Source organism: Pristiophorus japonicus, chromosome 8, assembly GCF_044704955.1.
Source record: "Pristiophorus japonicus isolate sPriJap1 chromosome 8, sPriJap1.hap1, whole genome shotgun sequence".
Classification (NCBI taxonomy): domain Eukaryota; kingdom Metazoa; phylum Chordata; class Chondrichthyes; family Pristiophoridae; genus Pristiophorus; species Pristiophorus japonicus.
Genome location: NC_091984.1, coordinates 23,205,765 through 23,220,866, shown reverse-complemented (window position 1 = coordinate 23,220,866; position 15,102 = coordinate 23,205,765). Strand labels below are relative to the sequence as shown.

The window sequence follows — 15,102 nt, the reverse complement described above, 5'->3', positions numbered from 1 at the left end:
AGAAACAATGCTACAGGGCTCGACTGTGTTTGACTTCATTATCACCACTCTACTGTCAACTTCATTAGCAGATTTTGCATTGAATTGTATTAATCAGATTCAAGCTGATGTATCAGCAATTCAAACTAAATTACTTTGCAATTGCTTTGGAGAGCAAACTGCTAATGTATCTGGAGCCCTGTAGTATATTTAAAAATTTGGCACAGAAAGTGCAAATTATTTGACAAGATACAGTGACTAGCATCATGAATAGTGAGTGTAAAATGGTTTGTTTTATAAACAAAAAAATACCAATTTAGAGGTGGGAACTTGGGATTGCTTTTAAATGCGGATATCCTTAAGTTTTGCAGCCTGAAGGTATCTTACAAATATGTGAAGAACTAGCAGCAATTCTGGCAGGCGAGGGACCGCTCACACTACATATCCACTGGAAGATGCTAATTTTATTTATTTATCAGGAACTTACAAGGAAAATTACCCAATATTTTCACTTCACCTAGGAAAACACTTCAAATTGGATAGTCAATAGTAGAAATATTATTTATATCAGGTATACGACCTTAAATGGTGAAAAATACCCATCCGTAGAGACTGAGATGTTGTCCTTTCAAACTTGAATTGTGGCTCCAGGAAACATTTTGAGCTGTATAACCCCAAGGTGAAGTCTACAGGAGTCAATGGCAATTGCAGTAACAGGAACAATTTGACATGCTGAATTGTATACTTCTGCCAACATAAGCCTGGTGATAACAATGCAATAGGAAACACTGGTGCGGGTTTGCATGTAATTGAATTTTTCTGAAGAAAGAAACCACTTAGTTCAAATTTTCTCAAAACATTGTTTCCAAAAAAAACCACAAAGTTGGCTCACTATTGTGTGAAAATTGCAGATCACTCTTAAAATGGCTACCACCATACTAAACTTAACAGACTAAGGAACGCTAATGTTTTTATTTCAGATTTTCAGCATCTGCTGTATTCTGCTTTTGTACAAGATGGCTGCAGTATCAAAATGGCAGTGACAAATGAAAAGTGAAAAGTCGTCAGATTGTTTTCCAGATCCCCAGTACTCCAATTGGTGTTGCTCAGCCATTCAGACCCCACCTGTTTTCCAGTTATCCCTGGCACTCCAACTGCTGCTGGTTCCGCTGTTCAGCCATTCCGATCCACCTGTGCACCAATTAAAATTCAAATCATGATATAGTTAAATCAAGGATAAATCAAAAGAAATCCCTAAAATTCTAAGATGTCTGCAGTATTGCCTTATTGAGCATTCTTTGATTAAGTAATCTTGGATGGACCCAATTTACTAAGATTTTTTGAAAATCTTCATGGTTCCCATTGGGATTGTTGACAAGTCTTGGCTGAGTGTAATGTAGCCAAGTTTGCAGACAATACAAAAGGTGGGAGGCAAAGCAATGTGTGAGGACACAAAATCTTTAAAAGGACATTGACAGGCTAAGTGAGTAGGCAAAAATTTGGCAGATGGAGTATAATATTGGAAAGTGAGAGGGCATGCACTTCAGCAGAAAAAAATCAAAGAGCAAGTTATTATTTAAATGGAGAAAGATTGCAAATTGCTGCAATACAGTGGGACCTGGGAGTACTTGTGCATGAAACACAAAAGGATAGTACGCAGGTACAGCAAGTGATCAGAAAGGCCAATGGTATCTTGGCCTTTATTGCAAAGGGGATGGAGTATAAAAGCAGGGAAGTCTTGCTACAGCTATACAAGGTATTGGTGAGGTCACACCTGGAATACTGCATGCAGTTTTGGGTTCCATATTTACAAAAGGATGTACTTGCTTTGGAGGCAGTTCAGAGAAGGTTCACTAGGTTGATTCTGAGGGATGAGGTGGTTGACTTACGAGGAACAGTTGAGTTGGTTGGGCCTCTACTCATTGGAATTCAGAAGAATGAGAGGTGATCTTATCGAAACGTATAAGATTATGAGGGGGCTTGACAAGGTGGATAGAGAGGATGTTTCCACTGTTGGGGGTTGACTAGAACTAGAGGGCATGATCTTAGAATAAGGGGCCACCCATTTAAAACTGAGATGAGGAGGAATTTCTTTTCAGAGGGTTGTAAATCTGTGGAATTCACTGCCTCAGAGAGCTGTGGAAGCCAGGTCATTGAATAAATTTGAGAGACAGAAATAGACAGTTCCTTAAATGATAAGGGGTTATGGGGAGTGGGCAGGGAAGTGGAGCCGAGTCCATGATCAGATCAGTCATGATCTTATTGAATGGCGGAGCAGGCTCGAGGGGCCGTATGGCCTACTCCTATTTCTTATGCTAATTTGACACTGACCAGCTACATATCAATATATGAGGAATAAGATTCTGGAGCATATTACAGCATACTAACAACTTTTGAGGTTGAAATGACCTCAAATACCAATAATGTACATTATATAGATTTAGTGGTGTTGAAGTGCCTGGACAGCTCAATGAGTAAATGTACTATCTGTTGTAATAATGACCCATAACCAACCAGAAGGATCTGGGTTCTGTCTCGTCTAAGACTGTTGTCTGACATCAAGTATTGGATGAGCCAGTTAAACTCTGTAAAGACTAAAACCATCTTTGGCCCCAGCCACAAACACCATACCCTTGTCACTGATTCCGTTCTCCTCCCCGGCCATCACCTCGGGCTGCAACAGACTGCGTGTAAGCTTGCTGTCTGATCCAACCCCGAGCTGAGTTTTCAATCAATATCCTCCCATCACAAAAGACCACCTACTTCCACTTCCTCTACTTCAGTCCATCTCCTGCAGAAACGGTCACCTCCAGACACAACTATTCTAGTATTCTGTCGGCCAATCTTACATTGAATATGTTGCTGCTCGCTGTTCTTGCTGACCTATATTGGCCCCCGATTCCTCAACACCTCGGATTTAAAATTGTTATCCTTGTGTTTAAAGTGGAGCAGCCGGTGAGCAGCCTACATGGGACCTTTCCCCTTTTTGGGAGCCCACGCAGCTGAGTGGGAACATTGCCAAGTAGCTTTAAAAAATGCAGTCTCGATTACGCACATTGCTTTGTGTACGATGAGTTGCAACAAGCCAAAGCATGTTCGCCAATTTTGGATTGGGCTCCCACCCACTAGCTCACCAGTGTGTTCAGCCACAGCAGTGCAAATACAGGTCTCGACCTGCACCTAGAGCAGTTGCTGTACTGAGCAATGCCCAAGTATATTCTTTGTTTACTCACATTTTATGTAATGTTACCCAATGTGAGAAAGCTCATCTCAAAACCAGATGTTTTTGCACAAACCACAAGCAAAACTTGGTGAGCAGGGCATACGCTTTCTCCTCAAAAAGTACCATAATCTGAGAACTCTATTACTGGATCTATCCGTGTTATAATGAGTACAAGAACTGCATCAGCAAGTTGCACTATGGAGATCCTGATCCATCTTGTAGCGAGGTGGAGTACAGATGCTAGTGGCATAGAAAGACATTGACCAAGTCCAGTCACAACATCCACAATACAGCACTTCAGCAAAATACACACCTTGCTATAACATATTTCATACTCCCAATAAGTATATTATAGCGAGGCCACAGTGCTCCAACAAGACAAAACAACCCAGTATTGCCTGACCTAGACTGATCATGTTATCGTACAACTGAGTGAGATAAAAGTTCAACTCGGCTGCAAGTTGGCAGCAGAAATTTGTAGAATTCTCCGCACTTGCCTCAAGCTCAGCCGGTGCTGAAGCCCTCAGCCATGCCTTTGTTACCTCCAGACTTGACTATTCCAGCACACTCATAAGAACATAAGAATTAGGAACAGGAGTAGGCTATCTAGCCCCTCGAGCCTGCTCCACCATTCAACAAGATCATGGCTGATCTGGCCGTGGACTCAGCTCCATTTACCCGCCCGCTCCCCATAACCGTTAATTCCCTTATTGGTTAAAAATCTATCTGTGACTTGAATACATTCAATGAGCTAGCCTCAACTGCTTCCTTGGGCAGAGAATTCCACAGATTCACAACCCTCTGGGAGAAGAAATTCCTTCTCAACTCGGTTTTAAATTGGCTCCCCCTATCTTGAGGCTGTGTCCTAGTTCTAGTCTCCCCGACCAGTGGAAACAACCTGTCTGCCTCTATCTTGTCTATCCCTTTCATTATTTTAAATGTTTCTATAAGTTCACCCCTCATCCTTCTGAACTCCAACAAGTAAATACCCAGTCTACTCAATCGATCATCATATGGTAACCCCCTCATCTCCGGAATCAGCCTAGTGAATCGTCCCTGTATCCCCTCCAAAGCTAGTATAGCCTTCCTTAAGTAAGGTGACCAAAACTGCACGCAGTACTCCAGTGCGGCCTCACCAATACCCTATACAGTTGCAGCAGGACCTCCCTGCTTTTGTACTCCATCCCTCTCGCAATGAAGGCCAACATTCCATTCGCCTTCCTGATTACCTGCAAACTAACTTTTTGGGATTCATGCACAAGGACCCCCAGGTCCCTCTGCACCACAGCATGTTGTAATTTCTCCCCATTCAAATAATATTCCCTTTTACTGTTTCTCCCCCCCCCCCCCCCACCCACCAAGGTGGATTACCTCACATTTTCCGACATTGTATTCCATCAGTTGTTAGTATGCTGTAATATGCTCCAGAATCTTATTCCTCATATATTGATATGTAGCTGGTCAGTATCAAATTAGCATAAGAGCATAAGAAATAGGAGTAGGCCATACGGCCCCTCGAGCCTGCTCCGCCATTCAATAAGATCATGACTGATCTGATCATGGACTCGGCTCCACTTCCCCGCCCACTCCCCATAACCCCTTATCATTTAAGGAACTGTCTATTTCTGTCTCTTAAATTTATTCAATGACCTGGCTTCCACAGCTCTCTGAGACAGTGAATTCCACAGATTTACAACCCTCTGAAAAGAAATTCCTCCTCATCTCAGTTTTAAATGGGTGGCCCCTTATTCTAAGATCATGCCCTCTAGTTCTAGTCAACCCCCAACAGTGGAAACATCCTCTCTATCCACCTTGTCAAGCCCCCTCATAATCTTATACGTTTCGATAAGATCACCTCTCATTCTTCTGAATTCCAATGAGTAGAGGCCCAACCAACTCAACTGTTCCTCGTAAGTCAACCACCTCATCCCCCAGAATCAACCTAGTGAACCTTCTCTGAACTGCCTCCAAATCAAGTACATTCTTTTGTAAATATGGAACCCAAAACCTTAGCCCATTCGCTTAACCTATCTAAGTCTCTTTACAGCCTCTGTGTGTCCTCGACACAACCCACTTTCCCACTAACCTTTGTGTCATCTGCAAATTTTGTTACACTACATTCTGTCCCCTCTTCCAGGTCATCTATTGTAAATAGTTGTGGTCCCAGCACCAATCCCTGTGGCACACCACTAACCACCAATTTCCAACCCGAAAAGGATCCATTCATCCCGACTCTCTGCTTTCTGTTAGCCAGCCAATTCTCTATCCATGCTAATACATTTCCTCGGACTCCGCGTACCTTTATCTTCTGCAGTAACCTTTTGTGTGGCACCTTATCGATTGCCTTTTGGAAATCTAAATACACCACATCCATCGGTACACCTCTATCCACCATGCTCGTTATATGCTCAAAGAATTCCAGTAAATTAGTTAAACATGATTTCCCCTTCATGAATCCATGCTGCGTCTGCTTGATTGCACTATTCCTATCTAGATGTCCCGTTATTTCTTCCTTAATAATAGCTTCAAGCATTTTCCCCACTACAGATGTTAAACTAACTGGCCTATAGTTACCTGCCTTTTGTCTGCCCCCTTTTTTTAAACAGAGGCGTTATTTTAGCTGCTTTCCAATCCGCTAGTACCTCCCCAGAGTCCAGAGAATTTTGATAAGATTATAACGAATGCATCTGCTATAACTGCCACCATCTCTTTTAATACCCTGGGATGCATTTCAACAGGACCTGGGGACTTGTCTACCTTGAGTCCCATTAGCCTGTCCAGCACTACCCCCCTGGTGATAGTGATTCTCTCAAGGTCCTCCCTTCCCACATTCCCGTGACCAGCAATTTTTGGCATGGTTTTTGTGTCTTCCACTGTGAAGACCGAAGCAAAATAATTGTTTAAGGTCTCAGCCATGTCCACATTTCCCATTATTAAATCCCCCTTCTCATCTTCTAAGGGACCAACATTTACTTTAGTCACTCTCTTCCGTTTTATGTATCGGTAAAAGCTTTTACTATCTGTTTTTTGTTTTGCGCAAGTTTACTTTCGTAATCCATCTTTCCTTTCTTTATTGCTTTCCTAGTCATTCTTTGCTGTCGTTTAAAATTTTCTCAATCTTCTAGTTTCCCACTAACCTTGGCCACCTTATACGCATTGGTTTTTAATTTGATACTCTCCTTTATTTCCTTGGCTATCCACAGCTGGTTATCCCTTCTCTTACCGCCCTTCTTTTCCACTGGAATATATTTTTGTTGAGCACTATAAAAGAGCTCCTTAAAGGTCCTCCACTGTTCCTCAATTGTGCCACCGTTTAGTCTGTGTTTCCAGTCTACTTTAGCCAACTCTGCCCTCATCTCACTGTAGTCCCTTTTGTTTAAGCATAGTACGCTCGTTTGAGACACTACTTCCTCACCCTCAATCTGTATTACAAATTCAACCATACCGTGATCACTCATTCAGAGAGGATCTTTTACTAGGAGATCGTTTATTATTCCTGTCTCATTACACAGGACCAGATCTAAGATAGCTTGCTCCCTTGTAGGTTCTGTAACACACTGTTCTAAGAAACAATCCCGTATGCATTCTATGAATTCCTCCTTAAGGCTACCCCGTGCGATTTGATTTGACTAATCGATATGTAGGTTAAAATCCCCCATGATTACTGCTGTTCCTTTTTCACATGCCTCCATTATTCCCTTGATCATTGCCCACCCCACCGTGAAGTTATTATTTGGGGGCATATAAACTACACCCACCAGTGACTTTTTCCCCTTACTATCTCTAATTCCACCCACAATGATTCAACATTTTGTTCATTAGAGCCAATATCATCTCTCACAACTGCCCTGATATCATCCTTTATTAACAGAGCTACCCCACCTCCTTTCCCTTCTTGTCTATCTTTCCGAATTGTCAGATACCCCTGTATGTTTAATTCCCAGTCTTGGCCACCCTGCAACCACGTTTCTGTAATGGCCACCAAATCATACCCATTTGTAATGTTTTGTGCCGTCAACTCATTTACTTTATTTCGAATGCTGCCTGCGTTTAGGTAGAGTGTTTTAATACTAGTTTTTAAACCATGATTCTTAGTTTTGACCCCTCCGACAGCCCCTTTATATTCATACATATTGTCCCTTCCTATCACCTTGTGGTTTACACTTACCCCAGTGCTACTCTGCTCTGTTGCCTCCTGCCTTTTGCATTCTTTCTTGGGATCCTGTTCATCTGAGCTCTCACCCATTCTAACTAGCTCAGAGCCCTCTCCTGGGTTCCGAATACCCCTTGCATTGAGGCACCGAGCTTTCATGCTTGCTTTTTTAATTACACTTTGGCCCTTTAGAATTTTGCTGTACAGTGGCCCTTTTTATTTTTTGCCTTGGGTTTCTCTGCCCTCCAGTTTTACTCATCTCCTTTCGGTCTTTTGCTTTTGTCTCCATTTCATTTCCCTCTATCTCCCTGTATTGGTTCCCATCCCCCTGCCATATTAGTTTAACTCCTCCCCAACAGCACTAGCAAACACTCCCCCTAGGACATTAGTTCCGGTCCTGCCTAGGTGCAGACCGTCCGGTTTGTACTGGTCCCACCTCCCCCAGAATCAGTTCCAATGTCCCAGGAATTTGAATCCCTCCCTGCTGCACCATTGCTCAAGCCACGTATTCATCTGAGCTATCCTGCGATTCCTACTCTGACTAGCTCATGGCACTGGTAGTAATCCCGAGATTACTACTTTTGAGGTCCTACTTTTTAAATTTAGCTCAGAGCTCCTTACATTCGTCTCGTAGGACCTCATCCCTTTTTTTACCTATATCGTTGGTACCAATGTGCACGATGACAACTAACTGGCTGTTCACCCTCCCTTTTCAGAATGTCCTGCACCCACTCAGACATCCTTGACCCTTGCACCAGGGAGGCAACATACCATCCTGGAGTCTCGGTTGCGGCCGCAGAAACGCCTATCTATTCCCCTTACCATTGAATCTCCTATCACTATCGCTCTCCCACTCTTTCCTGCCCAGCAGAGCCAGCCACGGTGCCATGAACTTGGCTGCTGCTGCCCTCCCCCGATGAGTCATCCTCCTCAACAGTACTCAAAGCGGTGTATCTGTTTTGCAGGGGGATGACCGCAGGGTACCCCTGCACTACCTTCCTTGCACTGCTCTTCCTGCTGGTCTTCCATTCCCTATCTGGCTGTGGACCCTTCAATTGCGGCAAGACCAACTCACTAAACGTGCTACTCACGTCATTCTCAGCATCGTGGATGCTCCAGAGTGAATCCACCCTCAGCTCCAATTCCGCAACACGGACCGTCAGGAGCTGGAGGCGGATACACTTCCCGCACACGTAGTCGTCAGGGACACCGGAAGTGTCCCCGAGTTCCCAACTGGTACAGGAGGAGCATAGCACGTGACCGTGCTCTCCTGCCATGACTTAACCCTTAGATACACTTAAATTGGCAACAATGCTAAAGTTTACTCAGTTATAGAAGAGAAAAAAGAAAAACTACTCACCAATCACCAGCCAATCACATACCCCCTTGGCTGTGACATCACCTTTCTGCTTCTTTTTTGCCTTCTCCCTGTAGCTGGCCTCCCACGTGCTATCCTACATAAACTAGAGGTGATCTAAAGAGGTCCTGCTCACCCATCACCCCTGTGCTCGCTGCACAACATTGGCTCCCAGTTAAGCAACGACTCGATTTCAAAATTATCATCCTGGTTTATAAATCCCTCCATGGCCTTGCCCCTCCCTATCTCTACAATCTCCTCCAGCCCCACAACACCCCTCCACCAGGAGATGTCTGCTCTCCTCTAATTATAACCACTCAACCATTGTTGGCCGTCCCTTCTGTTGCCTAAGCCCCAAGCTCGAAGTCTCTGCGCTTCTCTATCCTCCTTCAAGGTGCTCCTTAAAACATGCCTCTTTAACCAAGCATTTGCTCACCTGCACTAATTTCTACTTATTCAGCTCGGTGTCAAATTTTTTTTATCTCATAATACTCCTATGAAGCGCCGTGACATTTCACAACGTTAAATAATTACAAGTTGTTGTTGTAGAGTTAAAATGGACCTACTAATTTTACTTGTTTCCTTTCCAGTTTGTTTTGAAATAAAAATCATATGAAGAATGCATTGGGGCTTCATATCAAGGAGAATGAAGGCACTGCCCACAATGGTCACTAGATGGAGCCTGTGGGCTATTTTAAATTAAAACTTATTTGGTGCATCAGGAACATGCACTAAGCATTAGAAAATGTGTAATGTTCATGAAAATATTCTAGCAGATTATTTTTCATAAACTTCTGCTACCCAACATTCTCGTGTCTTGACAACCCAAATGTTTATCTGATTTCCCTTTTCAAATGCGGAGACATATAAACAGCACAAGACCAACTTGAATTTATATAGCACCTTTAGTAAAACGTCAAGTCGCTTCACAGGAACATAATCAGACAAAGACTGATACTGTAGAAGATATTAGGATGTATGACTAAAAGTTTGGTCAAAGAGATCGGAGCATTTAAAAAAAGGAAGGAAACAGTAAAGCTAAGATTTTGGGAGGGAATTACAGAACTTCAGGCCTAGATGACTGAAGGCATGGCCCCCAGTGGTGGGAATGCTCAAGAGGCCAGAATTAGAGGAACACAGAGGGTTGGAGAAACTTACAAAGATAGGCAGGGTTGAAGTCATGGTGGGACTACCCTCCATAGTGCAAAAGTTGTGCCCTTCAACATCTTGGGCTTTGCCTTAGCACAATAAGCAATAAAGATATGTTTTAATTTGAAGAACCTAAAAAGAAATTAAATCCAGAAATCTTGCATCGTAAAATTTACACTCCAGGTATTTTTTTTTTTTTAAATGTTCAATGTCCCATTTGTTAGCTTTTTTTCTTAAATTAAAAGAATTTCATATTGCCAGCCATTGTGAAGAATGTTTCAACAGCTGACATCAATTCCATGAACGCACAGTTTAATGAAACTCTAATTTCATTAATTCACTAAATAATTTTGATCTTAAAAGTGGGCAATCAAGGCAGTGCAGTTTCATGGTTATCTTAAAAGTTTACAATGCTTTACACTGGTCCACGTGTATTAGAAGTCCTCATTTAAAGATCCCCTTTTGGACAGGAAAATCCCAATTAAAAATGTACTCAGAAATTTACAGCACGGAAGGTTGTCATTTCAGCCCATCGTGTCTGCACCAGCCAACCAAGAGCTATTCAACCTAATCCCACTTTCCAGATCTTGGTCCATATCCCTGTAAGTTACAGCACTTTAAGTGCACATCCAAGTATCTTTTAAAAGTATATTTCTGCCTCTACCGCCATTTCAGTCAGTGAGTTCCAGACCCGCACCACACTCTGGGTGAAGAAATTTCCCGTCAAAACCTCCCCCCAATTACTTTAAATCTATGCCCACTGGTTGTTTGACCCCTCTGCCAAGGGAAACAGGTTCTTTCTATCCAGGCCCCTCATAATTGTATACACCTCAATCAGGTCGCCCCTCAGCCTCCTCTGTTCCAAAGAAAACAGACCCAGCATCTCCAATCTTTCCTTATAGCCAAAATTCTCAAATCTCCTCTGCATCCTTTCCAGTTCAATCACATCTTTCCTGTAATGTGGTGACCAGAACTGCAGCCTAACCAGTGTTTTATACAGTTCAAACATAACGTCCTTGCTCTTTTATTCCATGCCTCGACGACTAATTGCAGGTACAGATATTCCATAATCCTTCTTAACCACCTTATCTACCTGGCCTGCTACCTTCAGGGATCTGTGGACCTGCACTCCAAGGTCCCTTTGCTCCTCTACACTTTTCAGTGTCATACCCATTTTATGTATATTCCCTTACCTTGTTAGACCTCCCCAAATGCATTACCTCACACTCATCTGCACAGGCAAACTCCCTTCTTCTCGTCTCAAGTTGCAAACAACAACTTGCATTTATATAGCACCTTTAATGTTCCAAGGCACTTCTCAGAAGCATTAACAAAATTTGGCAAATAGCCACATAGGAGATGTGTCCAAAAGTTTGGTCAAAGAGGTAGGTGTTAAGGAGAATCTTCAAGGAGGTGGAGGGGATTAGGGAGGAAAGTCCAGAGCCTCGGGAGCTTAAGGCATAGCCGCCACGTGGAATGATGAAAATCAGGATGCATAAAAGGCCAGAATTGGAGGAGCAGAGATCTCAAATAGTTGTAGTGGTGGATACAGTTACTGAGCTAGGGAGTGGTGAGGCAATGGAGGGATTTGAAAACAAGGATGAGAATTTTTAAAACTGAGGCATTGCTGGACTGGGAGCCTGTGTAGGTCAGCGAACACAGTGGTGCGATTTAGGATACAGGCAGCAGTTTTGGATGAGTTCAAGTTTATGTCGGGTAGAAGATGGGAGGTCAAATCTAGGAGGTAACAAAGGCATGGATGAGGGTTTCAACAGCAGATGACCTGAAGCAAGGTCAGAGAAGGACCACTTTAAACAAATACCAGTTGCAATGTTTTTACAATTTAAAGCTCATTTTGTTTTTGACAAATTTTAGGAACATATTGGTGAAAGGTCAACTGAGCCCAGTATTCAAAATTGAATTCTGCCATAAAGGTTTGATTACATCACTCACAGGCTTATTTGGCCTATTGGCTTACAGTGCATTGAGAAATATTTCCCTTTAGTGGGCAGGCAAACTACATCTATGCATTCTCTATTACACCTAGACAAAAATAATATAACTCTGGACAACCCCCCTCCCCCGCCCCACCAAATTACCATCACCATTTAAATTATGGAAAGCTTTTAATTACATCCGCGTGATCACGTAAGCAACACATTACATAGCGAATCATTTCTGAGCCAGAATTGTCTATCTATTCCCAACACAAAAAAAATTCCAGCAGTTTTAGTAAACCAGAAATTTAAAAAGAGGCAGTACATCCTTAAGAAGAGAAAAGCAACTTGATCATTTAGAAGACAGGTTAATATTTGAATTGTAACCATGGTTGACGCCTGATTATTCTACCTTTCTAGCAATTTCTGTAAAAATTAAATAACGTTCAATTGAAGAATGAAATACTAAAATCACGTGTTTTTTTCTTTAAAAATTAAAAATTAATTCCCCCCCGTTTTTTTTTTTAAATTTAAGAAGGGTCACAGCCAATAAGGAACTAAATAAAACAAAGGAAACTTATAAAATTAAATAACATGGCCGCCCATGTGGTGCGATGTTTTAAAAAAAAACTGGATTAGGAAGTGGTGTGTAACGCATCTGATGTAATTCGGGGCAGCTCTTGGATGATTTGCCGGTGGAGGTGGTAATTTGCTTTTGGCCGCTGCGCAACGAGGGAAGCGGAGGCTCTGCCACCGATCCAACTCAAAATGGTTCCCGGCCATCCCGGGGGCCGAATGGACGGGAGGTCAAAGAAGACAGATCCTCTGGTATTTTTTTTGTTTTTTAAAAAAAAAAAGTAGTTTGTTTTCAGATGAGGAATCGGTGATGATTTAACGATGCGGGTAGGAACAGGAGAGGCGCGGCGGAGTGGCGGTCACGGCCCCCGCTGCGATTACCGCACTCGCTGCGTTGGTGGGAAGGGCAACAAGACGGCCGCCATTTTAGAGGGAACATTCCAGAGAGTGAGCGGCGGAGCGGGAGGCCGGCCGGCCGGCCGCGTTATCGGGTGATCTCCCGCCCCCGCCACACACCGACAGGGAGAGATGGAGACTTTCCCCTCCCCTCCCCTCTCGCTTTTTGCCATGGAGGACACGCCGTGGCGCCGAGCTCGCCCGTTTCCCGCGGGTCCCGAGCGAGGGGCGAGGGGGCGAGGGGGCGAGGGGGCGAGGGGGGGGGGGGGGGAAGGAAAAAAAGAAAAAGGCGACGGTTTTGGAAAGAAAAGGCGCGCACGGGAAGAAGGAAGGCGATAAGAGAGAGCAAGAAAGAAAAGAAAAAGGAAAAAAAAAAAAAGCCCGCCCCAATCCTACCTCTCAGTCCTTCCGAGTCGGTGGAACCCCAGGCCCGGCTCGACCCCCTCAGCCCGTCCGTCTCGCTGACGCCCCAGCCCCGGCTCGCTCCTCTCAGCCCGTCCATCTTCTCCGTCTTCTTCCTCCGCGCTGACTGGCGCCTGCCTGCCGGCTGCCTCACACTAAGCCTTCCCCCCGCCCCAGCCCCAGCCCAGGGGGACTAGCTGTTTACCAACTCGCGCCTCCTCCCCCCCGCCTTACACCAACAAATATCCTTATAAAGCACACGCGCGGCCTTTTGCTCTCGCCGTTCGTCTGTTGCAATTTAAAACACATTATTATTTTTCACTTGCTTAAAAGCCAGGAAGGACGGAATTTAACGTGACACCGGCGGTGGGTCTTACTCAGGCTTTTCCTGTCATGGGGTTAACAGATTGTTCCATTCCCAGGGGGGGGAAAAAACACACCTATTTGTTCTGTCAAAACTCAGCACTTTATATCCCAAACTATACAGTTTTCAAAAGGAGACCAATCCCTATAGTCCTGGCCAGTTTCACTCTTTGGGATGGGCAATCGCTAATTTTTGGTTCAAAAACATGACAGGTATTTTCCTATCTGTCGCTCAAAAAAAATAAATGCAGCTCCCTAAATTTAACTCGGGTTGCTATGTGTCGCTCTTCCCATTAATATTTATCACTCCCAGCAATTTCCTGATTTTTCAACAACTTGATTTTTGGATGGTTATTTATGGAACAATTATGCCAATGTCTAAGTATTTTGTTTCACCCATATTGTACACGCAATCCTTCTCCCACTTCCAGCAATATGAATTATCAGGAGCAGTACACCAAGCGGCAGTCCCAATTTTACTGTTTTGGGTTTGTCATCATCATCATGGGCAGTCCTTCGGAATAGACGAAAACTTGCTTCCACTCTTAACATGAGTTCTTAGGTGGCTGAACAGTCCAACACGAGAGCCACAGTCGCTGTCACTGGTGGGGCAGATAGTCATTGAGAGAAGGGGTGGGTGGGACTGGTTTTCCGCATGCACTTTCCGCTGCCTGCATTTGATTTCTGCTTGCCCTCTCGGATGCACTTCCTTCACTTAGGGCAGTCTTTGGCCAGGGTCTCCCAGGTGTCAATGGGGATGTTGCACTTTACCAGGGAGGCTTTGAGGGTGGCCTTTTAACGTTTCCGCTGCCCACCTTTGGCTCATTTGCTGTGAAGGAGTTCCGAGTAGAGCGCTTGCTTTGGGAGTCTCATGTCTGCGAACTATGTGGCCTGCCCAGCAGAGCTGATCAAGTGTGGTCAGTGCTTCGTTGCTGAGGATGTTGGCCTGGTCGAGGACGCTAATGTTGATGTGTCTGTCCTCCCAGGGCATTTGTAGGATCTTGCGGAGACATCGTTGGTTGTATTTCTCCAGCGACTTGAGGTGTCTACTGTACATAGTCCATGTTTCTGAGCCATACAGGAGGGCGGGTATTACTACAGCCCTGAGCTTGGTGGCAGTTTTGAGGGCCTGGTCTTCAAACACTCTTCTCCTCAGGCGGCCGAAGGCTACGCTGGCGCACTGGAGGCGGTGTTGGATCTCGTCGTCAATGACTGCTGTTGTTGATAGGAGGCTCCCGAGATATGGGAAGTGGTCCACGTCCAGGGCCACTCTATTGATCTTGATGACAGGGGGACAGTGCTGTGCGGTAAGGACAGGCTGATGGAGGACCTTTGTCTTGCTGATGTTTAGCGTAAGACCCATGCTTTCGTACGCCTCAGTAAATACGTCAACTATGTCCTGGAGTTCAGCCTCTGTGCGCAGACGTCATCCGCGTACTGTAGCGCGATGACAGAGGTTGGGGTGGTCTTGGACCTGGCCTGGAGACGGCGAAGGTTGAACAGGTTCCCACTGGTTCTGTAGTTTAGTTCCACTCCAGCGGGGAGCTTGTTGACTGTGAGGTGGAGC

The 15,102-nt window shown here is 44.4% G+C and overlaps 1 protein-coding gene across 1 annotated transcript in view; it reads right to left on the bottom strand.

Annotated features, from left to right (window-relative positions):
- znf326 (zinc finger protein 326) overlaps positions 1-13,318 on the bottom strand; it is a 39,444-nt gene extending 26,126 nt beyond the window's left edge. Inside the window, exons 1-2 of the mRNA XM_070886566.1 lie at positions 13,167-13,318; positions 1,105-1,170 (exon numbers count right to left, since the gene is read on the bottom strand). Coding sequence (XP_070742667.1) covers positions 1,105-1,170; positions 13,167-13,272 — 172 coding nt within the window. The 5' untranslated portion in view covers positions 13,273-13,318. The remainder of the gene's footprint in view (positions 1-1,104; positions 1,171-13,166) is intronic.
- Between the last annotated feature and the right edge of the window lie 1,784 nt (positions 13,319-15,102).